The sequence below is a fragment of the Manis pentadactyla genome, chromosome 3 (assembly GCF_030020395.1).
Source record: "Manis pentadactyla isolate mManPen7 chromosome 3, mManPen7.hap1, whole genome shotgun sequence".
Lineage (NCBI taxonomy): Eukaryota > Metazoa > Chordata > Mammalia > Pholidota > Manidae > Manis > Manis pentadactyla.
The window spans coordinates 156,976,975-157,003,472 of record NC_080021.1 but is presented as its reverse complement, the minus strand read 5'-3'; the positions used below and the strand labels follow the sequence as shown (position 1 = coordinate 157,003,472).

General features: G+C 42.0%; 1 protein-coding gene across 4 annotated transcripts in view; it reads right to left on the bottom strand.

Annotated features, from left to right (window-relative positions):
- Nucleotides 1–404: 404 nt before the first annotated feature.
- VLDLR (very low density lipoprotein receptor) overlaps nt 405–26,498 on the bottom strand; it is a 29,330-nt gene continuing 3,236 nt past the window's right edge. The window contains exons 2-19 of one of the 4 annotated variants that reach the window (XM_036928423.2): nt 18,066–18,185; nt 14,434–14,556; nt 12,981–13,103; nt 10,926–11,297; nt 10,701–10,823; nt 10,492–10,614; nt 9,794–9,913; nt 9,561–9,686; nt 8,426–8,597; nt 7,631–7,849; nt 6,635–6,753; nt 5,931–6,070; nt 5,464–5,605; nt 4,353–4,499; nt 3,405–3,488; nt 2,962–3,042; nt 1,953–2,122; nt 405–1,058 (exon numbers count right to left, since the gene is read on the bottom strand). In XM_036928423.2, the coding sequence (XP_036784318.2) occupies nt 1,023–1,058; nt 1,953–2,122; nt 2,962–3,042; nt 3,405–3,488; nt 4,353–4,499; nt 5,464–5,605; nt 5,931–6,070; nt 6,635–6,753; nt 7,631–7,849; nt 8,426–8,597; nt 9,561–9,686; nt 9,794–9,913; nt 10,492–10,614; nt 10,701–10,823; nt 10,926–11,297; nt 12,981–13,103; nt 14,434–14,556; nt 18,066–18,185 (2,540 nt within the window). In that variant the 3' untranslated portion in view covers nt 405–1,022. The remainder of the gene's footprint in view (nt 1,059–1,952; nt 2,123–2,961; nt 3,043–3,404; nt 3,489–4,352; nt 4,500–5,463; nt 5,606–5,930; nt 6,071–6,634; nt 6,754–7,630; nt 7,850–8,425; nt 8,598–9,560; nt 9,687–9,793; nt 9,914–10,491; nt 10,615–10,700; nt 10,824–10,925; nt 11,298–12,980; nt 13,104–14,433; nt 14,557–18,065; nt 18,186–26,498) is intronic. The other 3 variants (XM_036928424.2, XM_036928425.2, XM_036928426.2) reach the window with 3 other exon arrangements.

Here is a 26,498-nt window from a genome sequence, read left to right as displayed (position 1 = left end):
CTGCCTACACTTGTAAAAGAAGAAAGCCCTTTTCCATGCCTGCAAAGGCACTTGTCCTTGAACTATTTATAATGGTAGAACATGGAAAGTAGCAATGACTTAAGTACGAAGAAGCAGAGTTGACGTAAATCTTAGCTTGTGTTTCTAGATAAGAGAAACTTTCTGCTAAACAAGAGGAATTCTAGGTCCAGGCTAAGCTAACTTCTTTTACAAAATATAAAATATTTGGGGAGCAAATATTAAATGGTATCTCATTCTTTTAGTACTTACTTGATTATAAAGAAACTAGCAAATTATAGGCTTAGTTATATAACATCCAGATCTATATAGCTCATATTTAGTTAGAACACTTGATACTATTTAGGCTGTTTATAGAAGTTTATCCTAGAGGAATAGGCACAAACCATGATTAAGCTGCTTGGTTTAATTTGTTTAGCACTTGAAAAAAAAAAAGTACAGTAGTTTGAACACTCAGTCTTTGTAAACCTCCACTGAGGTCAAAGGTTTCATTTATAAGTACAAAATTAGTTTACAAATTTTTTTGGCAATTTCATCTTAGTAACCCGTTTTATCCTATTGCCATTGTCCCAACCATTGAAAAAGTTTACAATAATTTACATAGAAATATTTTCAAAGTGCTTAAGAATAGTGATTGTTCTCTGGGATATTTACAGATGGCCTATACACCGTATGTACAGGTGGATACACTATAGAACAAGTTTCATTGCTGGAATATGGCTTTCTAGGGAAAGTGCATATTTGGCCAGATGTGGCAATACTGTCTAGAAATTCAAGAGTTACAGATGCTTGGTAACCTCATCCAAAGCTGAAGTAGAATGTGGACAGGAATATTTACAAAAATAATATAAAAATGGTCAAGTATACAAACTTGATCCACGCAAAGACATCTTGATGTTCTTCCAGCCTGGAGGAAGAAAGAGACTTCAGGTGCTGGCTCAGTTACTGTTCCGAAGTGGGGTATTATTGGTTTAGACCTCAAAGGTCAAGACTTGTCTCAGAAGTCAAGCTAGATCATCATCTGTGCTGACAACTGATATCTGTGGAAGAGAAAGAGTATGGAGTGAGCTCGGCGATCCCTCACTGGCAGCAACTCCACTCTCCACAATGGACTGTGCTCTTGAGCTGGTCATTCAGAGACCAAAGGCGCATCGCAGGGAAGTCACAGTGCATCCAATACAGTGTTGAGCTGTCTCACTGACACATCTTAACTTGAATTCAACTGTATCTACTCAGCAGAGAGAGAAAATAGTGTGACTGATTCTGCCTGTTCTACTTAATGACCTTTAGAGTCCTACTCCTGGAGAAAAATATGAGGAGAAACATGTGTGACATGAGCCGGCTGCCATTCTTTGTTTCACCAGAGGGCTTTGGAGAGTATGCCCAGCACTGTGTCCATACTGTTCCCTAAATGAAGGCCAGATATTCCATTTGGATTTTAATTAAAGAACAGGTGACTGATTCTACTGCTGAAAGAAAACCCAGCTCTATACTAGGTGGGAATAGGACACTTTCAAGCATTTGGTAATTTTACCAAATGAACTGTGCTCAATATACTGACTTTAAGCCAACTTGCCTGCATATTATGTGCTGATTGACTTTCCAGTATTTAGCAGGCCACTGATTTAATAGTTCAAAAAGGAGCTACTTGACCCATGCTCATATTTACATGTAGTTTCTAAAACCAAAAAGTATCTCAAACAGTATAGTCACGACCTTAAAGTGACTTACTTGTCATTCTGTTGGGGGCAGATGCTTATCAGCTGACTTACATTCTAACAGGCTAGACTGTCTAATTTGTCAATAGATGAAGTGTTTGGTGGCTTCATGATCCTAATGGCTCTTCCTAGTCCAGGCAGCCCTAGCTCGAGTTAATACTTTCCAAAAAACTGTTACTGCAAGCCAGGATATATCAAAACATAAAGCTGACTTACTGCTGGATACGTGTGTCCGACAGAAGCACTGTGTCTACCAATGTCTATTGACAGGTCCTCTTCGGTAGTCTTCAAGTACACAGGATTGTCAAAGTTCATGCTTTTCATGTTCTTGTGTTGCCAGTTCCGCCACATCAAGTAGCCAGCTACTGCTGCCATTGCTAAGAGCACTGAAAAAAATCAGAAGGTGACTAAACAAAGTCCGGACTCAAGACATAGGAAAAATATCACGTTCAGGAATCCATGATAATTGACATTGATACAAGTTTCATGTTTTATGAAGCTGGGATAACTAAAAGTTAGAATATAAATGGGCCAGGAGCTTGATACAAGTTCCGACTGTGGTAAAGTGTTGTTCTATACACTGGTGCTGAGGGCAGCGCGTCCATCTGAGCAAGCATAGCATCCTGGGCCCCTCCCCAGACCAAACTGAATTAAAATTGCAGAAGCTTCTGGAGAGCTCTTCAACTGGTCCTCCTGGTGTCTTCACTAAGTTTGGGATCCAGTAATATAGGATAAAGAAGCCATTATAGCATAGTGCCTTAGAATTCACATGCCTAATAACAGCGTTATAGGTTCTTCTCCATGGGTTTGCAAGTTCTTAACTATTTTTAATTTACCTTCTATAAGTCCTATGACTGCTCAAGAAAGCATTTACACATTTCTTATCTTTTCTGTGTGAAGCACTATACATATTTCAAAGGAGAATAGAACAGTGCTCTTTAAAAGGGGGTTAGCTGACTAACAGGTCTCAAGTAGAAAGCCAGAACACCTTTCATATAAGAGTTGAATATTTGTCACTGCCAGTCACTATGCTAAGGACACCAGTGAACAGAAAAGTACGGACTCTGAACCCAGGTGCTGTGCTGGGGAGGGAGCGAATATAATTAAGTCACAAGCCCTCTGACAGTGTGAGGGGCCATGGGAGGTACCTCTCTCAATGAACTAAAAGTGCCCATCTGGTATCTAAGACGTTCATTGGATCCAGATATGTAGGGAATCTACTTACAGAGAGGAAGGATGGCCCAGGCAGCAGAAGTCCCTTTCGGGGGAACAGTGACCTCTGATACTGCTGCAGTCACGTTGATCCCTATATGGGATAAAAGGACTCAGTTTAGAAGGATCTAAACTCAGACTTAGAAATTTGCCCATCTGGTAGAGAACTTTGTGCCTTTGTATCCATAACTGATGTTCAGGATCTACTACAGTTATACACCAGGAACAAGTGGATTGGAAGTATCTGAGAGTCACATGCTGTAACAGCCATTCCACTAACAGTCTCTAATGGAAACCTTAATAAGTCAGGTCAGCTAAGATTTGCAGTTTCTAAGTCTGCAGTGTGAATGTTGGTTACTGATCAGGAACAGAACTAATAGTTAAAGGCTGCACTAATTATTCAAGCAATAGCTGCTGTTAGTTGAGATTAACAATTTGCAATACTGAACCCAATACCTCCAGGAACTAGTCCACTAGTTGTTGAAATTTCTGTTGTGCTGGTATCTTTTGTCTCACTGTAAGTCATAGTAGTTGCAGTACCTAAATTATAAAAACCAAGAACCTGGTTAATGCCAAGGTTCCAGAGAAGCTAGATGTTTAATTCCAGACAAACCATGCGATAGGTTATTTTAACACAATGGGAAATAGACAAACTACTGCTGAACTAAGTTGCATGGTGGATGTGTCAAAACTGAGAAAAATGGCAGTTCTTCATGCAAAATTAGAGCCATATGAGACTCTGGGCCGAACAGTCAGCATTTGGAATTTTAATTCAAAAAGATGCATAACCATACTTAATGACCTCTCTGAGCCATGGCCCAGGCTCCTAGAAGTTCCAAGAAACACTCTCAAAGACATTACCAGGCACAGTAGTCTTACTGCCAGACTGTCTTGCAACTACTTTCTCATTAAATTGAGCTAGTCTTTGCAGAGACTCAGTATTAAGCTAATAAGAACTTCACAACATGTGACTCTGAGTTTATCAAAGTCTTAATCAAAAGCTAAGAACAGAAGACTTAAAGGCAAGTCTGGTTTAAGTGTGCGTTTAAGATCATTATCACCCACTGGGCCATCTTTAAGCATAATGTCAGGCCTTTCTCTTTGGAAGTGTTAATACTTTGTTTAATATCTGCAAGTGGTGAGCTCAGTGCTGTTTTGGTACTAATTGGTACAAACCAGTGTAATCACACTGACACTGCAGACTCACCTAATGTGGAAATGAGTTAAAAGTCAGTTCTGAAATAATGACATGAACATCTGACACACAACAGTAGCAGATATGTTCTCAAATCTGTTCCAAGAGTTATTTAAGAGAGAATTTTTAAAATCCAGGCTAGTTTTTATAGACCATATCCTATTGCCTGTTGTGTGTCCTGCTTGTGGCTGAAAAGTAAAAAGCCTTACTTTGGCACTCCTGGCCATTTTCCTCTAGACGGTATCCATTGGGACAGGAACAGGTATATTTTGGGGAGTGGTCATTAATCTGTGGGGCTGGCAGGCATAGGTATTCACATCCTCCATTTTCCATGTCTTCTTCACACCAATTTTTACCTATGTAGAAATAAGAGTCCTTTAAAATCGGTATTCCAGTGCCTAAAGAAGTCCTGATACCAGATCCAAAAGGGCTTGTTCTAGATGAAGACATGAGTCCTTGTCCCCAAAGAGCTTAAATCATCTCTGTCAAACCAAGTCAAACTGTAAGTAAAGGGTGCAGGCCGCATGCTCTCAGGACACTACACATCTGATGGCCCACCTGGAAGTAGAGCCAGAGGCATGCCTTAAATAGGTGGGTGCTGCAGGAGCAGGGGAGGGGCAGTAAGTGGGCAGGATGGGCACTCACTATTGGTCTGAAGCTCAGGGGGAAGGCTCAGGGGAAGGAGATAAGCATGTTCTCCTGGTTTTGTCTGGCCTTTTTCCGACAAGGTGGGAGGAACCCAGCTACAGGGAGGTTTACGGGTTTTATTTAGGTAGAACCAGCCTCCTAGTGCAAGGAGGAGACAGTATGACCAGGTGTGTTTGAGGACCCACATGATCCTGTGTCTGATTATAAGATGTATCCTTCTGGGGGGAGGTAGGGAACGTTTTGGCTTGAAAGCTACTTTGGGGGCTAGTGCAGCAGTCTTGGCAAGAGGGAATGAAAGCCAACAGGATGTGGAAAAGACTGAATAAAAGATGGACTGCTGAAGGTTGAGAGGTTGGGAGGCAAGATAAGTGCTGTAGTTCTGAAGTGCTTTTGCTGGGATGTCAGAAATAAAATACACCAAATACCAGGTTTGGAGTGTTTGGAGTAGGGTATAAGAGGGAAAAGTTCCATTTTAGAGCAAGCTTTCATCTAGGGTATAAGAGGGAAAAGTTCCATTTTAGAGCAAGCTTTCATCTAAACATGCGAGTTGTTTAAAAGTCCAACTGAAATAAACCCAGCAAAAGTTGCTAAAGAGTCACTGATGCCCAACTGGTACTGCATCCTCCTGCTGCCCTCAGAGATGCCGTTAAGGGCCATGCTTATTGATGTTACCTGATGGCTGTACAAGTTCATGATAGATGATGATGTCTTGGGCATCATTAAGGTTGTTAACTAGAGTGGCCAGCTCTGATCCAGTGAATTTATTGGCACCATAGACTGCTTCGTTCTCACCATCTATCCAGTAGACACGATCCTAAAACAGACCCCCCAAATTAGCATGTACACCCAGGATTCACACAAGTCAATATCTCAGGTCATCATTATTTACTGGTAGGTTAATGAATCAAGTTTATTTAATGCTGGCCTGGGACATAAGATGTAAAACTGTAAGAAAAGCAAGTTCAGGTTTCTAAAAGTTCTATGAGGAATCAGCATCTAATTTGTCCCAGGTTTTAAGTGAATGCAGTTTCTCAAGTCATGCTCCCCCACCCTCCCCTCCTTTCCAGGCCAGTTCTTTCTCCCCAAGGTGCCAACAGTATCTCAGTGGTACACACTTAGATGTGAGACACACATCTTACCTCAAATATTGTTAGTGCCAGAGGATGAGCTAGGAACTCCAGAGACTTCAGGACTATCCGACGATCTTGGCCATTCAAGTCCACACTGGATAACATGTGCAACTTGGAATCCAGCCAATAGAGGCGACTCTTTACAAGGTCTATGTAGGAAGAGAATTATCATTGTATGGTAAACCATTACAGCTCTGGCTGCCATTTAAAATATCTAAGGAATCCAACAGTCTACTTTCATGATTCCTTCTCTAGCAAGGCTTCTTAATGGCACCCCTCCAAACCTTGTGAAGCAGCATGCAGAATCTGTACCCATGTTCATTTGGAGGACTAAAGGAGTACAAAGTAATGGACTCAAGAAATGGTACTCACATTACAGAAGTATTAAAAGAGGCTACCATTTCGTTCTCCCCTTAGAAGCCAAAGAAAATTGTTAGAAGCCTGCATTTCAGGAAATGCTAAGGTATATGTGCCAAGAGTATTTAAGAGAGTTCTCAAGCCCCGAGACTTACTGACTTTGTGTCACATGTGAGAGCTTGAATGGACAGAAAAGCTAGTAATTATAGAGCATGTAATTTGCCAAGCCCACCATTCCCCTTGTATTGCTTCATTACTTTTGTTCACCATCCCTGCTGTAGAAGGAGGCATGAGAGTTGTCTGCTGTAGTCTAAACTCTGGAAAGAAGGTGGTGGAGCAAGGCTGAACATACATACCAAGTGTAATTCCGTTAGGCCACTGGATGTCCACTGTCACCAGCGGCCGTCTATCAAATCCATTCATTCCTGCTTTTTCTATTTTAGCTGGTTCACCCCAGTCTGACCAGTAAACAAAGCTGGGAAGAATCACATTAGAAACAGGCCTCAGTGGTTTAGAAGGAATAAAGTTGTAGTTTGAAGTAAACATTCAATGAGGAATAGAAGACTCTAGCGAATGATTCTCCAGAGACAAATAGTAACACTTGAGGGTCTAAATTATGTTCTGGGTAAACAAAACTTAACACTAAGAACCTACAAGCTCATTGTTAAGTCTATTAATCTATAGTAGCCTGACATTTACATTTCAGCCTAAAGTCACAGATTGTATATTTCTTTTACAAAGGCCAATTTTTTCAGGGGAGTGACAGGTAATATCTTTTGAGTTTTATAGTAGGGTTTGGTCGATTGTGTTTTAGTGTGGCTTCATGCTGGCCAACTGTGATTGCTATAGCCTTACTCAAGCTTCCTAAGCCGCTTTTCTATACTATTTAGTGGCAATTTAAGGAAACTCTTCAGTGAAATGTTTCTAGAAAGGCTGGTTTATTTCAGTTGGACTTTCAGACAACTTGCATGTTTAGATGAAAGCCTTGGGGTAATGCTACTCAAATCCTCACAATTCACCTTGTTCATCCAGAGCTAACCGGACAAAGGGTTCACACAAACATTAAAAATCATTTGCATAGAAGCTGGGTGGGCATAAGGGTTCAGACACAGCTTTTGTGTCCATGACATCAGAAGTGTTGTCTCCTTAATGCCAACCAGCTGTCACACTGTTCGGGGAGGGCCTGTCATATGGATGGACCGCAGCACCACTGACATCTTGAACAAATAGGTTTTTGTTGTGGTGAGCTGATAAGTCTTGGGACTTCAGTACTACTTCAGGCATGAGGAAAGCTCCTGGCCCATGCAGATAGCATCCAACAGGCTACTTGATCAAAAACACAGAATACAAACCCGGACAATGGGTCCACAGCTATGGAGGCAGGCTCTCGCAAGTCAGAGTTAAACAGGAACTTCCTCTTGGTCCCGTCTAGGGTAGCTACTGAAATAGTCTTAGAAGCCGCATCAGTCCAGTAGATGGTCTTGTACACCCAATCAACAGCAATGGCTGCAGGATTATAGACATTGTCGATCATTTTAACATGTCTACCAACCTTGTCATCAATTGAGGCACTGTAACAGAATAGGTCACAAGAAATTTAAGTGTTTGACACCATCAGAGCCTAGAGAATGGACTTTCTGCTTACAAAATCATCAGAACTTTGTTCAGGAAGAACTCTAACACCATGAGCTCACCCCTCAAATTATTTAACCATGGTGCTTACAGATATTAAATTAATAATACTGTAGGTTATCTAGTTGCAGTATATATTCTATATGCAAGAATAACATACTTCTGAATGAAACTATTTATTTCTGTAGTCATCATTTGAATTTCTATTGTTCCCATTAAGAAAGAGCTGCCACTACCATTTCTCTTTGTAGCAACTATGAACAGTTCTCAACTGTAGAGAAAAGTAAGAAAATAGGAGAAATTAAGATGTCATCTATTACAATCTTATAGTGTAGCCATCTTTTACTTACTAGACAATCTAATGAGGAACTGATAGTAATTTAACAAAGAATTCGTGTTAAGATTTAATATTCCCTTTAATTAGGTGCTAGAGACAAAAGAAATTCCTCCAAACCATCCTGAAGACCAAGGGGCAATGACTATAATAAGACGCCAAGAATGAAAGTGAAAGTTACCTGAAGATGGCCTTTTGGCTTAAATCGGCCCAGAATAGTTTCTGAGCAGCAATGTCAGCATCAAGGGCCACAGTGTTTCTTAGCTGTTCAATTAGTTGGATGTATTCTTTCCTCTCTAAGCCAATCTTCCTGATGTCTCTTCGATTAGTAAAGATCAGACTTGGCTCTTTGCCTGCAAGACAGGAGACAGGTTTATTTAGTTTTTCTGTAGGAAGGCAAGGCTCTTCCAAGTCACCTCCTCCCAGCAGAGGAGCCTTTAAAAAGTGAAGGCACTGCTGAACACCTCAGGAGTGCTTGTGCAGGAGTCCATGTCCCTGGGACCTGCAAGCACTTCCCACTGTTTAAAAGGCAGTTCTGGGGTCACAGAATTCAACAATAGTACAGCTGATGAATAAGTTACTTATTTGAATTGCACTCAGGTTTCAGGAGCAGCAAGTAAGCAGACCTGGTGGACATTCATGGTATCATGTGCAGAAGGAACTGACCAAGGCAGGTGTCTGGGGAAATAATCTGCTATTTAACTGTGAGTTTAGTAGCACTGCGGTCAAGTATAGACAGTCCTCGACTTAATGATGGTTCATTCGACTTAAGATATTTGACTTTTTGATGGCACAAAAGTGACATGCATGCAATAGAAGCCACTCTTCAGGTTTTGAATTGTGATCCTTTCTGGGTTAGTGATATGTGGTCGTGTCATGTGATTCTGGGCAGTAGTGAGCCACAGCTCCCAGTCAGCCACACAATCACGAGGGTCAACAGCTGATGAACTTATAGCCATTCGGTAAACCATTCTGTTTTTCACTTTCAGTAAATAAGTATTCAATACCTTCACTATAAAATAGGCTTTGCATTAGATGATTTTGTCCAACTGTAGCTAATGTAAGTCTGCTGAGAGCGTTTATGGTACACTAGGCTAAGCTACAATATTTGGTAAGTTAGTGTATTAAATGTATGTTCAACTTAAGATACTTTTAGCTTACAATGGGTTTATTGGGACATAAACCCATCGTAAACTGAGAAAGATCTGTACTATCTTAATTTCATATTTAGTTTGACCATTGTAGTCACTGGCTATATCTTTGCAAAGCACTTACTCATAAAGGTACCAGAGCAACACCAGTCCAAGTCCATTTACCTACTGCCTTGCACACGCCAGTGGCAAGATCCATTTGATAGCCACGACTACATTCACACTTGTAACCACCTTTTAAGTTGATACAAATTTGACTGCAGATTCCAGGATTCTGGCATTCATCAATATCTAGGAAGAAATCAGAGTTAGTCTTGCTGTTGCTAGATAACCTGCAGAGACATACTGTTCTTCCCCATTACCCCCAGGACTTAGGTAGGCTCTCTTCTTCAGCTCACCTCCACAGGTTTTCCTGTCTATCAGTTCAAACCCAGCTGCACAGTCGCATTCGTAGCCTATAACTAGGTCTTTGCAGATATGGGAACATCCACCATTATTAACCAAGCATTCATTAACATCTGAAATGAAAATGTAGTAGAGTTACTCGGCAACCTACTCCACTCTGATATTTGTCCCATTAACATTTAAAATCCAGGCTATTTGTGATAACTGATCCAGTTAGTCTGGTTAAACCCATGACTTTTCTGAGATCTAATAATCTGTCTGATCAATAGGCATCTCACAGTGAAATGGAAAATAATAAACATTATCTTTTTGGCAAATCACCAGTTGGTTAATCAGTTACTTAGTCAAGTTTTTCTACTGCCAACCAGTTATCTTTAAGTATGTAAAACTATGAACTAGTTTATCACTGCTTGGGCTTTTAAGACATAATATTTCTACTTTTTAAAAAAATTGAAGTACATTTAATAAAATGCACAAACCTTAATGATTTTTGACACATGTATACATGTGAATTTTGACACATGTATACACTCATGGTGCCATAAAATTTCACTCTTCAGCCCCCCAGTTGAACATGGTTCATCAAAAGTAGTTGAGCCAGGCATTATGGAGGGCCCAAAGAGCACTAGCTATGTTGGATCTAAGTAACCTTCCCAACCCTGTGCTCAAATCAAGCAAGGCCTCCACTTACGACATTCCTTCAGGGGCTCATCACTCCAGTCTCTGCAGTCCTGCTCCTGGTTACAGACTTTACTGATATCTATGCATTCTCCACTTCTACACTTGAATTTTCCAGGACCCAAGCACTGATTGACTGCAAAGAGCAGCACAGACAAGAAATTCCATTAGCGTGTCTGATCCAAGCAGTCCTTTGACTAACCTGCAGCAAGAGGCCCTTACCATTTTTGCAGTTGACTTCATCAGAACCATCCACGCAGTCACGGATACCATTACACTGCCTGCTGCCGTGGATGCAGCTTCCATCCTCACACTCAAACTGGTCAGGCCGGCAGGTTCGAGAAGCTGCAGAGGGAGGGAGCACCATGGAATGAAGCCAGAGAAACTGTCCCCAGTTCATACATGGAAAAGAATGGAACATGCTGTCCTGAGAAGGAAGCTACTTACGACAGTTGATCTCATCGCTACCGTCCTTGCAGTCAGGATCTCCATCACATCGCCACTTCTTGTGGATGCACTCGCCAGAGCCACACTGGATCTCACTGGCTGGGCACTTGGTGTGTGTCACTGGCTGGCGGCCACACTGCTCCAGGGACTCGTCGGACTGGTCTGAGCAGTCTGCATCATCGTCACACACCCAGCTGATGGGGATGCAGGAGGAGGTGCTGCACTGGAACTCGTGGGAGCTGCAGGTTGGTGGCACACAGTCGAACTCGTCGCTGCCATCGTTACAGTCATCCTGGCCATTGCACACAAAATTTCTGGAGATGCAGCGGCCACTGGAGCAAGTGAACTCATCAAGGCTACATGTTATGTTGCCTATTGAGAGAGAGGATGCCCCATTGAACATGTGTCAAGATTGGTCCTTGCAGGACTCTTGTCTCCAAATCTAACATGCAGATTTTTTATCATGAATCCTAGCTTTCTAGCTTAACTTAAAAATTAAAGAGGAATTACATCAACATCCAAGTTCCTGGAATACAAGGAAACAGTCTCACCATGTAAAAGATGCAGGGACATTTGAATAAAAACAGAAGTGAAGGACCAAGAAACATAGTTGAAGACCAGAAATTAATCTGAGATGAGAACAATGGACTCTTAAAGGGACAGTGATGAATACTTAAACAGTGGTAAGGGATTTCATTTTGGAAGGCAGAGACTGAGTTATCTTTGTATGTCCATTTAAAGACATATCAGGCCAGGCCATGTCATTAGCTGAGGCTATCATGCATCAGGTATACAGACAAACGTTATAAGCATTATGACACTATCACCAAAATGAAGCCATTTTTTTATACCACCATTCATGCATCCTTCTCTTTAATGAGTTCTTCAAGTGAGGAACAGGAATAACAGGTCTTAAATACTTTCAAGTTTTAGAAAGTCATTGCTCGGATTAGATCGTGATCTAGCAGCTAGGTATGCTAATGATGATAAGCTAGTCAGACTAGCCAGTTTGTACTTGGATTCAAATTCCTCCCAAATGAATTCAGGTCACAATTTGGTGGTAATTACAGTAGAGACCACGACTCTCTTGGGAAGCAAAGTCTAAATTTAAGAGGGAAACACTTGGCAGCTCCAGAGCTTACCAATACATAAAGTTCAATTCTAGGGCTGTGTACCAAAACTCATTGGACTAGGTGCAGTAGTACTGACCTCAGAAGGCAACATCTACATGCAAGACTGCTGTTTCAACTGCAACTGCCCTCAGCTCCCTTGCCCATGACTGCATGAGGAGGCCCATGCTGGTCAAACTCAGAAGCTCTAGTTTTAGAGAACCTATTAAAGGGTGGTAGCTTGAAAGAACATTCAAAGCAATGTTTGTTCAACCTAGAGATTTTCCTAGGGCCTCACTTTTAACATGCAGTGTTTTATTGCAGGAAAATGGAAGGATAGGAAACACAGTGTTTGCAGGTAGCAATAAGGACCGGAGACAAAAGCACCATCCATCGGTTGGGTGCAGTTCTCTTTGGGTATCTGCTAGTAAGATGGCAAGTCACATTTCTGTGCCAGTTTAACTTTTGGCAAGGTTAAAATAGAGTCTAGTTTTGGGGCTAAGAAATGTTTGTATGATACTCAAGTAATTTATTCCAATAAGCAGATCTGATGCAGACCTAGGAGCGTGTGTGTTGGCCCTGGTTGCCTTCTAGTTGTAATGCCCCAGAGTGAGGGACGTCCATGAATTACTATCCAAACAGAGACAAAAGCCCACACGGCTGCTGCTTCTCTGAGGAACTTCTAAATTTTTTAAGTACCTTGAATGACTTACCTTCTTATTTCTATTTGCCTAGGAGAAACACCAAAGAAAGCCATGGTAATTACCATGGGAACTTCTTTCAGAGTTTTAGGGCAGATATGAAGGACAAGTAGTTGAGCAGATAGTGAAGTCGCTGAAAAGCAAGTCAATGGAGCTGCTCTTCATGGTTTGGTTAGTTTCCCCTGCCCACCCTTCTCTGAGAAAAAGGGTCTCTGGGATAAGCCACTCAACACTGATCTTCTTACCACAGTTTTCTTCATCTTCTCCACTGTCACAATCACTTTCACCATCACACCGCCAGGACACGGGGATGCACTGAGTAGAACGGGCGCCACAGCTGATTTCATTTATGCGGCATGTTCTCATATCTGTTGACGATACACAGTCTCAAAAGAGCCTCCCAACTCATCGGTGCCAAGCTGCTGCTCCCGCACTGCACTGTGGCTCAGCGGCCTGACACACTGGTGGAATCCGCCTCAGGGGCTGAAGCCCGGTGGGTCCTTGGCCAGCTCCACTGCTGAGAGGCCACACCAACCTGCCCTATTGCACCATGTTACTCCTTCATGGTTCCCTGGCATGCTCAGTTCTGGCTTTTGTTTTACTTGGCACAGTTAGGTTTATTGGCTGGCCTGCTCCTTGACCATTACTTATCTGTTGGATATCAAGGGGCACACCCAGATATTGTCACCTAATCCCGACTTCAGTAAAGGCTAGGCAGTCTAGGAGGTCTTCCTCTGCCTAGATTCCTCTATAGGTTTAAAGTGTGCAAAGAAGGGATGTCTCCTAATTCTTGACCTTACTGGTCACCCTCCACTACATGTAGGGTTCAGTCTTCGTGGAGCCTGTCTTCACCTGGGCAGCTTACCTGCCTTAACCAGTGTTCCTATTACTCTCTTTACGTCTTGCCTAGGAAATTGATCAATACGCTTATCTTCCTTTGTGCATGCTTTTCTTTTGTAATTATGTTCCAGATCTAAGCTCTGTTTATGTCAGGCTTCCACATTTAGTGCTTCAGCAGGCATCTACTGCCTCAAAAGGAACCCCAAGACTTTCTTCACCATGACATTGAAATGATCCCGATTTATGTGTCCCAAAACATCCTCCTCTATGATCTCATAGACTTTTTCCTGAATATCAGCCTAAGGACACATATATTTGCATACCTATTAAGTTTTTTTATTTAAGGTAAACGGTAAGCTCCCTACTTTAATTACTTTAAGTTACATGTTTTTAAAAAAAATCACTGTATCACCCTATTTCTAGCCACCTTATCTCTTTCACAATAGATTTTCTTTTTTCATAACACAAGAAGCTGTGTATCTAAAAGCTTATACTTGGCCTGTGGGGGAAACAGCTTGACTTAGCTTCCAGGACCAGAGTACCATCTGCTCAGCTTCATTATCATCAAACATTTGAAATCTATGCACCTAGTCAAGGAGTTCTTAATCAGATTTGCTGGCTTCAGTCTTAAATATTCAATAGTGAAGCTACCCAAGAGAATGTCAGTCTTGTAGGTCTAAGGAAACATTCTTTAAAGGACAGTCATCAACTGATAATGGCCTGACTGACCTGGGAGTCACTCAGCCTGCACTTCATAGTAGGCAAAGGAAAACTAATGCCAAGTTTGAGATGAAACAATTTAGCTAAGCAACACAGAAGAGACGGGAGAAGTTCAAGTCCAAAGCAAGTCACACTCACGGCACTGCTCTGGGCTCTCATCGGAACCATCCTCACAGTCCGGGTCCCCGTCGCACTGCCATCGGTTGGGGACACACTGGCCATTGGTGCACACAAAGTCAGACTCAGCACACGTCTTCTTCACTACAGAAGTTTATTTGCCAGGTTAAAAGTTGAAGTCATTTACCCAAAGCTCTATATTCCCACTGGGAGTAAAACTGCCCTTTGATATATGTTTTACTCTAAAAATAAAGCTGAATCAATTTTGGAGAACCTTAGGTAAGTTGGCTTTTTGTTTGTTTTTCAGAGGAGGGAGATACTCATTTGAAGACTTGGAGGATACTTGAAAGTCAAGGTAAGACAAAGATTGCCCCTTCTCTCACAACCAGGGACACCTTGCCGTTCATTTCTTGCTTGTTTTATAATGTTGAGATCAAGTAATAGTTTCATTTTCTTCATGCATTTCTTCTAAATCTTTCAAGTACTTCATAAGTTTAAAAGCCAAACATTCCACCCTATGACTAGATTATAATATAACTGTTCTCGGGGCAAATGGGTTTAGTGTAGAGATAGATACTCTAGTACTGAGTACTGTCACCCCTACATGTCAATGGGGACAGAAGAACCTACACAGTAAGAAACAGAGAAAGCTTAAACCTGAGTTTAAGAGAGGTCACATTTAGAATTCAAGGGGTGGCTAACATCAACCCGCTAAAAGTCACTGAAGCTGCCAATATCCATAATTGACTACTAGAGTAAAAACTGCCTAAGACAAGGTATCAATTCTGTTACCAATTCTGACTAGGACAGGCCTTTTCTCCTACCATTAGGGTGACCACACAATTTGTTGTTCAAATTGGGACATTCTCGGTAGAAAGGGGACACTGTTAATTATACCGGGGAGATGAGGATAAACCAGGACTGTCCTAAGCAAACCAGGCAGCTTGGTCACCCTGTGTACAGGGACATCAGAGAGTAAGAACATCCCATGGAGTGGGTATTCTGGGCTCATCCTTCTCAGACTATAGTCTTCCTTGCCCATGTGCCTATACGTTCTACCTCAACCTCCAGTTTAAAACGTTCTTCCCTAAGGAACATTTTACAATGGTAAACCAGCTAAGAGCAGACAGTTTGCTGAAAATCTGGAAGGGACCGCTTCAAGTTAGGGCTCTAAGCTAGGTACAACTCTCAGAGTTTAGAGGGTGCTAAACTGGAGGGCCATTCTGGGTTAGCCTCAGCTCAGATAATGTAAAGAGAGAAGGTAGGGATTACAGTCAATTTCTAGAAATCAAGATGGAGATGACCAATTATGATGATCTGAAAAGGATTATTCATCCCCTTGAATTAGTATAATCAAGGAAACAAGAAAGGGCCTGTTAGATTTATACCTGTTTCTAAAATCACTGAAATACTCAAACCCCATTTTTAATGGGTTAAGCGATATCCAAGGCCCATGTTCTTCTGGGCATGTAGAAAGATTCTAGAGGGTCTGTGGAGTTAGTTGCTGTAATTCAATCTGTGACACTCTTCAGAAGTTGCTAAAAGGAGAGTAGGGAATGGCTGTAAAGAGACCACATGATTTTAAGAAGTATAAAATGTTACATGGCTAGGAAAGATTGTTTTTACTACAGTGTTCAAGCAAAAGATAAATAGGGACAAATGGCTAGAGTTCATCTCCATTCTGAGCACAGACTAGGAGGATAAAGAAAGGCTATTTGAACTGGGCCTTGTGAGATGGATAGAAATGTGGATGTGCCACAGGGGAAGAGAACTACCAGTTACATACTTGGGGTATCTGAGTTACTGATTTTTCTGCGTAGCCTAATGCTTACAAAAGAATGAGTTAATGGGACCAATAGCTACACATGGCCTGTGGAATCCAAGCTAAAGTTGGCTAAAAATGCTAGTTGAGATGCTTGAAAGAAAGAGCCCTGCTGAACTATAACCAAGTTCAATATCAAGTGGTTGGACAGGAAAAAAAGTACAGTGGCTTTATGTTTAAATAATTGTGTAGCTTCTCCCATCCATGTAAGAACATCTCAAAATAAGCATTCAGAACCTCCCTGAGCAATGCTCCCACTTTCCTTCTCTATCTTTATGCCTGAGAAGCAGAGACAAATTCTGGCCAAGAATATATTTAATTTTTCACACCACACATGTTCTTGATTGTATGTACATCTAACTCCTTACCTCTTCCAAACCCTTCCACCCTGTGGCTGGAGGTTATGCACAGACTATTTTTGGAGAAGCCAGGCAAGACCCCTAAAATGACCCAGGTTAGTTTTTACTGAATTGGTCAGATGGTAAAAGGCAACTTTCAAAACATGAAAAAAGTAATTATTTTCTAAGAATAAACAATGGGTTTTGCCAAACATATAGCTCAGAATAGAGGAAGAGTTGCTACTTATGTCAAGAGGACAGTTGACAAGAGTGAGGTCCTTCTAGAGAGATCTTTAGTCAGGAAGTTACATTACCATTACATTACCTAGGTAACCCAGAAATAGCATGGAACTCAATATCTTGTAGAGTTGATTAAAACTTTAGTGTTAGGATGCAAATGAGAAAAGGTTGCACAGGATAATTATTCTTGGTCTTGAGACTGGAAATAAATTTCTTCCATGAGACTGCAGAATGGACTTTCTATGCTTCCAAATGATCTACTAATCCACACATTAGCATGAAAACATCCAAGATACTGCTCTGAGAGCTCAAGCATAGGATAGTCTGCCTTGAAGTTTACACTATAACATTTTAGTAGTGATGTACACTGATAACAAGATGGTTGTTGATGAAATCTACATTTAGCTTCTACTTCTGTATTTCTAGTTTGTATAGGGATCATCTTTACATAACATAAGACAAATGACAATGTCATCACTGACACTCAGTGTTCATAGAACACTCAGGGCTCATAAAGCAAACTTAAGGATGTGTTCAAGGTACCTCAATGCCGTCCTGACATGTAGTTCTCAGCTGTTCTGGCTTGACATGAGGTTACATTGATTGCATAACTAGGCATTTCTCACAGTGATCTTTTGATAGATGCTGATCAGTGGGTTTGATGGCATATCCCCACTCTCTTGGGAATGTCTTCCACCCTACCTAATGCTTTATTTTAGAATTAGCATCTATTTTAGGCAGATAATTAGAAAAGAATCCTTATCTGATCTTTCATCTGTGCTGGCTTATAGTTCCTATGCCTAGGGTTAATTAAACCCCCAAAACTTTAGTAGTTTCTTACTGTCCATGGCTGTCTTTGTTTTGGGGGATCAGAGCCATTTGAGAATATTAAAAAGAAAGTCTGTTCTAAGCAATTTTCTATCTCTACTTCTGGTCCTCCCCTCGCTTCCCCTGACTTCCTATCCAAATGTTTGTCTGGTCTATGATAAATCAGGTCCTGCCATTTGAAAAGAACTCCATTCTATCTGCAACACTCCATACTCAAGTTGATAACTCCATGTCAAACATTCAATTCTATTCCTCTAGACCAGGAAGTATAGAATCTCTGGACTCTGGTTCAAAGCAGTTCTTCAGAGTGGACTCTATTTTCAGAATCTCCATACATTTATATAAATGAAGATAACATCATCACATTTCAATGAGGTGTGTAAATTCTACTGAGGTGACAAGTGAGATTGTCAAACTCTACTCACCACAGTTCTTTTCATCACTGCCATCAGCACAGTCTTCGTCCCCATCACATTTCCACAGCAGTGTAATACAGCGGCCATTTGTGCACTGGAATTGGGAGGGTTCACATTTGGCTTTTCTTCCTAAAATCAGGAGGGAGCACTGAGCTGAGCTGGGATGCAAGGGTGGTAAGTTAGAGATGCATACTACCCAAAACCCATGGATGGGGTCCTCTCAGACGGCCAGCTGCAGACTCAGCAGACTGTCACATTCTGGGGCCCAGAGTCGGATGGGGCTTGGGGTAGTGACTGACAGTAATCGAGTTCTTAGCTGGGCATATGCCATCTAGATGAGACTAGATACCTTTCAGCGAGGTACAGCCATGGATGGACTGAGTTCTAGTTAATGTAATGTAAGCAGAAATGGTATATTCAACCTCTAGGAAGTATCCTCAAAGGGACAGGGACCCATTTTCCTTCCCCTTATTCCTTTCTGGTTCCTAAAAATTGAGCATGGTGGCTGGAAGAGTGATCTTGGGCCCGCGGAGCCAGACAAGGTAGGAGGACCTTAGATCACCCAGAGACCACAGGGGAGGGGGTGAGGTCACCGGCCTCTGGGCTCATTTCTCTCATTTAAGTCACTTGTCTAGCTATAATCACACAGCCAAATTCTAACCCTTTAATGGCACTTCTTGTTCACATTCTATACTGTTATTCATGAATGATACTTCTATTACAAGCAAAGTAATGGAGATTTAGGAGAGGTACAAGGAGACGGGAGAAATAGAAGCTTAACACACAGGTCTTAATCTTAGAATTTGAGGTCTAATTGGAAAAAGACATGTCTACAAAACAGCTCCGAGATAGGATTAAAAAATTTAAGTAGAGTTAAGAGGTAAAGGGAGATCGTTTATAACTTAGTGATGGGAGAAAAGCAAAGCAAGGCAGAGCCACAGACCTAGATTCTATTTCTCTGAACCTCAGTTTTCCTATGCTCAATGTATGATTATTTAATTTACACAAAGGTACGAACCAGTACTTGTAAGTAGGCCACTTAGTTGGTTTTTGTTTTGTTTTGTTTTTTTACCTGGTATGGAGCAGCTATCATTCAGGTGTTTCCTATCATCAGCAGTCTTTCCTTCTGGAGGATGTGATTTCACTGAGGTAAAAAGGCACAGATCTGGTTGCTTAATGCAAATATTTGAGAAAACCAGTGGAGCCATATAGTTCCTGCAGATTACTCAGGAGGCCTTCCAAGCAGAAAGCCTTCTGATTTCCTGCCACCTTTCAGCATCTGCAGCTGTGGCGCGCTGGCTTAAGAACAGATGCTCCAGTGACAGGCACAGACTGGAACTCTTGTGTAATATATGCAATACTGTAGCTGGCTTCCCTACTATCAGATACTCCCTAGCGTCTGGGAGCATTCTATGGTTAGTGACTAATTTCCAGGAAAATTAAAATTTGGTCCACATCAAGTTTACAGTACAGGTGTTTTACCTTTTTAGGTAATAAAAATATTTGTTTCAAAATTGTATGTACCACTGTGCTCCCAAGAGTCTAGCTAAGCTAGAACCCATATACAAAGCAGTAGATTCCATGGCACTTTCTAAATGTATTTCATACTATTCATTCATTTAAAAAATATTTTATTGGGTGTAAGACCCTACAGACTTAGAAGGGAAGCTGAAGGGAAAGTAAAAGTCATTGTCAGGAAACATCACCTGCTAGTTTTTGTATTGATAAACCAGATATGAAGGGCCTTGCTGCCTCCTGGACCCCCTCCCTAATGGTCCCCATTATAACCATAGTCTCAATATATTCTTAATATTCTCAGCACTGGGGTAGTCTGTCCCAGAGGCCACTGACTGTACCTCTGTATCTGCACCACCTTTAAGGGATGTGGGAGGGGCAGGAATCTACTTTGAGTACTTTTTCTGAAAAGTGGAAAAAGCACAATTTGCTGTCAGAGAACACAGATGGAGGTGTACTTGGAAAGAGCCAAGCTGCCATTAGGATGCTGTGTAGGCTGAAAGGTTCTGAGTCTTTTTAAAGGTAGTTACCAAAGGTTGTTCAGTCAAAATGAGACAAAAACTTTGATGTTGATATATACACTGTCAAAAAGAGAGAGAGAGAGAGAGTGTGTGTGTGTGTGTGTGTGTGTGTATGTATAAAATCACATATTATATACATTCTGTATATATGTAAGATATTAAAAACCCATGCGGTCAGACTCGGACAGAGTCCTAAAAGGTGTCAAATGCTGGTTTCCCACTTTGGGGTCAGGGACCTGAAAGATCCCCTTAAAAATGAGTTTTGAAGCTACAGATTTTATACACACTCAAGCTGGCCTGGGAATAACTACAGGCACACACAATATCCTAAGGCTGGTGTTTAGTCCACTACTGTCTTAGAGAAGGTCTCTGAACATAGTTGTAGCATATAAGCAATCAACACTAATAAATGATATTAAAGTTCCAGCAGCGCTGCTTCAAGAGCAGATATTGAGCAGCTCGGGACAGACATAAGCATTCTCTTACTGTTTATTCCACTATCCCAAAAAGGAGTTTAATTTCTATATTTTCTTATCTCAGATGTTTCCACTTCACCCAAGATTGTCTGATTGTCACAGAGCTGTATTTTACCCAGATGCACAAACAACTCTCCTTTAAGAAGCAGGGACAACTGGGGCTAGGAGAGGAGTAGGCTCCTAACATCCCTGCTTTATTAAAAGAATGGGTATGAGGGGGGTGGATATGGCTAGCTGGCTTTACAAAGGACCCTTTCTTTAAAGAGAGGTGAATAAACAGCACAGGCTTTATGGCTATGCCTCAGTTTCTCGTGTTTTCTAAGCACTCTGTTTTGAGAGGTTGCTACCAGGCAGAAAAGTGCTCCCTAGTCCTGTGGGATTCCTGCATCCCTGGAATGGCAAGAGCTTGGACACTTAATCGAATACTGAGATCCAGCCACCTGACTGCAACGCTGGATTTTCTGTCCAAGTTTCAAAAAGATTCTATCTGTACACCTCTGGTGCTTAACTGGGAATGTGGCTGCATGGAGCTCCAGGAAAACAGAAGGCACCAAACAAGTTAAGCTTTGGGTTTCCAAAGTTTTTGGGATTACAGGATTGTGGACCTGTAGTCTATTTCCATCCTTGACAGTTAAGTCTCAAGTTCAGCATTATAGTTTCATAAAGGGAACAGGCTGAGCTCTTAATCATCTGTACCCATGGTTCTTTTAATTCTTAGGCTAAGCTAAGGCCAATGATCCCTAAAAAACAACCCTACAAGCTGAAGCTCTAGGCACCCCTTATCTCAGGGTCTTTCTGCTCAGAAAGGTAAAAAGTTGGAGTAAATGTGATTTATAGTGGCTTCCCCAAAGCCATAGGTTTGCACAGGGATGCCTTAGCACCCAAGGGCTGGTTGAAGTTGGGAGAAAGGCTGTGACATGGGGAACCTGAGTATTCCACCTCTGTTTCAACCAGGAGGGCTTTCTTTTGATTTTTGCAGTTTGGTGTAAGAATTTGAAAAGGGTTCTAGTGCTTTAAGAAATGAAACTATTTGACAAGCTCTAGGTTTCCTTTACTGCTGATACTGAGAATGAATACCCCTGCCCCTTTGGGTCAGGGGCTTGGAAATCACTTGCACCTAGTCACGTACATGGCTACTTAAATTTGTAATGAATGAATGTCCAGAAGTGTCAAAGAATTATTCCCTAATTCTGTTGCTTCCACAGAAGGAATCAGATTGTGCAAACTCACTCTAGGCACCTATTCCCAGGAGCCTTGCTTACCTAAATTTAGTTACTACCCAGACATCTGGCAGTTCACTGGCTCTAAGCAACTCAGAGTTCTTAATGCATATAGAAGTCAGCCTGCTGTGGTCTAATTGTCCCTGCAAGGGTTAAACATGGAAGAGTAACATGTAAGCTTCAGAAGAAAACTGCGTAGGCCTCATAGGAAATATGAAGCCTTCAAAGTGGGCTACTAATTCCCTGTAGTGCTCAGAGTGGCATCTTGGCAGGAGTGCTCCAAAAGGAGTGGCCATGGCATGTAGATGTTCCTGAGCCTCAGGCTCAGACGTGAACTTCCACTTTCAGAGGGGCTCACGCTGCTGGGACCAGCGGGGCCAAGTGTTCAGCTCGCTCACACGCCCCCTCATTGCGTGAGCATACAGGCCTTATCATCTGCTGGAATTTCTTCAGTCCATTTGTTTTGGCACTTCTGGGACTGCCAAGGGCATTTATTTATAGTTGCGCTCACTTCTGCTTGCCACTTTTAATGCCAGTCTTTCTATTCATAGGCTAAAATTCATTTTAGGAAGAGATTTCCGACTCAGCAAAGAAATTTTCCTACAGGGAAGAAGGTTAGTAAGAGGAACTAAGGAAGGGAGTTTAAACTGCCAAGCACAAAGGCAGTGTTCTGGCCTTAAGGCCATCCTCTAATCCCTGTAAGAACGGGTGGGGGACAACTAAAAACTCTTACAGTTTAATTGTCAAAGAGTTTTTCCATTTACATAGGATTGAGATGATCTTAAGAACCATGCTTAAATATGTATTTTTTTTAACAGCCAAACTCTGTTGTAAGACCTCAGTATCTTAATTCATTTAACTCTCCATCCTACATGGTCAGCACTGCTATTCTACCTTTCCATGATCAGGAAACCTGCTCTCGAAGGGAAGTACCATACTTGCTCAAGATCACCCTGGGCAGAACTAGGATTTCAACAGGGGCAGCTGAAATCTGGCCTCAGATACTGGGCTACCCAGCAAGCATACTAACTAGAGCACCTGACTCAGGACTCCTTCCTTGCAGAATATTCTGTTGATTTGTAATTTGGGTAGTCAAGTCAGTTTAACCCAGAATTAGGTAGTTTCACTTACCAAGATGGCACTATTCTAACGCAGCCTTACTGTTGAGATAGAGACCCCACTCCCCATCCCATGTTAGTTTTTAAAACATGCTGCTTGAATGTTCTTAGTAGGTCTTTTCCTAGAAGGCCTACAGTGCTTGGTTTTCTTGACATGGGTCAAGTCAGGGCAAAGGCCCTCCTGAAATACTTCAGAAATTATTATTTTTGTGGGTGGTAAACTACTCCAGTCAGTAGTTCACAAGCTCTAGTTTGCATCAGAATCCCCTGGAGGGCTTGTTCAAACACAGTGCTGGGCCCCACCCCCCCGGAGATTCTGATTCAGTAGGTTGAGGGTGGAGACCAAATGTGCATTTCTAATGAGTTCCCAGAGATGCTGACGGAGCTGGTCCCTGGCCACACTTTGAAACCACTGCAAGAAGATTAGAAGGCTCACATTCTATTCACAATGGTGACTATTTCATTTTGAGGGTTGGAATATGTTGTATTCATCCCTGTAAGACCTCATGCCCATCACTCAATGGACATAGGTGATAAAAGCCAACCTTACAACAGATGTTATGGTGACAACCTGAACACCTTGGTGCTCCTTAGGTAGGTCATACCGATCTAGATGCCTTAAGCCGGGTGAACAGGTACTTCTCAAATCTGTCCTATCTTCCTATTTAATGCCATGTGCCCTATCTCTGGCCCTTTTACTTTTTCTAAATGAGCAGTCCAGTAATGAACCCAGACTCTTCTGCATTTTACCATCAAGCCCTGGCTGTGTCCAAGCTCTCATCTCCCACTCAATGTAAATCTGTCTCCCAAGACTGCCACATTCTCTATGAGAATCAGTGGACCCCACTCCCTCCCCAGGCCCGTTACCCTCACTGTTGCTTTGTTCGCTCATGTTACCCCTGCTCGCTTATCCACCTGTATGGGTACAGATGTCATGTCACCCTTTGAATGAAAATGGCCTCGGTTCCTTTCTTGACCAGTTAGTTAGGCATGATCTGGCTGCCTTCCCATAGTCCCCTGGGCCTGTCACACAACTGTCATGTGGTGAGATGCCTTCACCACCTGTTTCCATCTCTGTAAATGGAGATCCCCTTGGGCAGGGCCTGGAATTTACCTTTGTAACTTGGGACCTGGTGGCTGACATCTAAAGATTGTTTAGGCACGAGTAAGTATTCCTGGATGAATCAATTGATTTATTAGTTCACTAATAAAGCTGGTCTAAACTACAGATTTTTTCAAAGCATTCCTCCCAGCTTTTCTAAACTTGGAACCAAGTCTGGCCACTTGTCTCACTAGCTAGAGTACCTTTAAAGACCCTGGGTTATCAAGGCCACCATTCCCTGTGCCTATGAGGGTACTCTCACCTTGTTACAGCACTTTGCCATTTAAAAAGTGTACTTTCCTATACTTAACTGTCAGAATGAGTGTGTGAGTGTGGGTATGTGGCCTCATTTCCATGTGAGGAGAGAGGTTCCGACATGTGGGGAGCATGGCAGTAGCTAACTGGTAAAGTCAGAAACTTGGTGTTTTGAATCGGGATTTGCTTCTGATGTGTTTTAAGCACTCTTTGGTAATGTTGACAGCAGTCCTCTGTTGCTCAAATCATTTCTGTAAAATCATCTGCAGAGATGGAATAGTTTCTAGTTTTGTCACTTAAGACTCGTTTTGTGGTGATTTTCAGGAAACTTCACACTATAACCCAGGTAGCCTGTGGGAACTGCAGCAATCTTGCACTGTTATCTGCCTCTTTTTTAATTGTCTTAAACACAGGATTTGCTCATTCCTATCCAGAATTTCTATTCCAGGCTGTCTTTGGAAACTTCATTTCCTGATTTGACTTCCCCATGAAACTAAATGCCTTGGGGGTAGGAGCCAGCTTCCTGGTCACCGTGCCCCCCCCATGCCTGGTGCCATATGACTTCACTAGTTAGCTGCTGCCACCCTCCCCACATGTCGGAACCTCTCTCCTCACATGGAAATGAGGCCACCTACCCACACTGACACACTCATTCTGACAGTTAAGTATAGGAAAGTACACTTTTTAAATGGCAAAGTGCCATATGACATATGGTATGGGTATCAAGTGGCAGACGTACAAAGAAGGCCGGCGTCAGTACCAGCTACTTAGTGAACCTACAGCGCAGTTAATAACTCAGATCTTGGGAAGGCTTCTTAGGAAAACTAAAGATTAGAGGTAGTCTATAAAATGGGAACCCCATTTACTCATAGTTATTTGGGGGAAGTATTAAGTTATAACACCTGAAGTAACTTGCAAATGTTGTCTGTCACCCAAGGTTTTATCATTCCCTTGTTTGGCGCTTTGCAGGGGCCGCCCCACCCCCTACTGTCCAACCACATCTATATACCTAAAGGCTCCCAGCCAGTAGGGCCAACCCAGACTGTCCAAGATGGTAGCAAGATCACCCACTTTAGTCTGTGGTTCCATCTTACAGTTTCTACCCCCAAAGTTATCTTTTAAATACAAGCCATGTGCAGTCTTCCTCTTTCCCATCCGTAGCATCTCTAAGATGAAACACAAAGGATCTCTAAGCAAACACTGAGCCATTTTTTAGCAGAATGTCTGTACTTACTTTCACAGCACCTAGCGCACATTCTCTTGCTTAATTTAGATCTCCCAAATAACCAGCAGGCCTGAGCTTTCCCAGGAGCTGTCGCATAAAGGGAAAAGTGTACCACCTGCCATCTCATTTAGTTCCTGAAGTGGGGCTAGTGTATATAACTAGGTGGTATTAATGATATTTAGAACTTTTATTGCAAGCCAACAGAAGAGTCAGGCAAAGAGACATGGATACAGATAAAAAAAAAAAAAATGCCCAGAGTGAAATTGAGATGCTTTTCACTTATGAAGCCAGATTCTCCTAGACCTAAGTCATACTCTGCCTTTAGGTCCTCTGAAAAGCTATCAGTTCTCACATTTCCTAGCCAGAAACTCTTTAGCTGGACAAAAATCTTGTTCCTGGACCACTTACTTCAACTTAACAGAACCATCTTGTCTATCAACTCTGCAGCATGTATTTTGGGGCTCTTTGCCTTGAAAGCAGTTTCCAGGCTGTGGCCTAAGTACTTTCTTGATATTGGCTTAAAGCAGAAGTGAACATGCTAAGCAATTTTGAGCCCATCAGCTAACCATCTGCAGAGCAGCCCACCCTGCAAAACTCTTCTAAGGCAGGTACGTTATCATAAGCATCATTACAGACCTTATCATAACCCTTTGAGGCATTTAATTTCTTACAGGCTAATGTGTACAGGTGGCTTTCCAAAGATAGGTCAGTATCCAAAGTAAATTTAATTATGACTTGAGGCCATATAGGTGACTGCCTAGACCTGCTCATTATTCCCCCTACTGAAAAGTACAACATTATTCACATTCTGTAAGAAAGAGAAAATGGTCTGGATATTTAATGTTGAGCTCAGATATATCTATGCTGAGCTCAGAGTCTTCTGGTCTTTGGCTGAAACCCCACAGCCATATGGCTGGGAGATATCTGTTCCTTGATCATTTGGCCATGTTCTACTCTAGGTGTTCTTATTAAGTCTTATCAGTTTGCTATTCCTTCTGGGATAGAAGGGG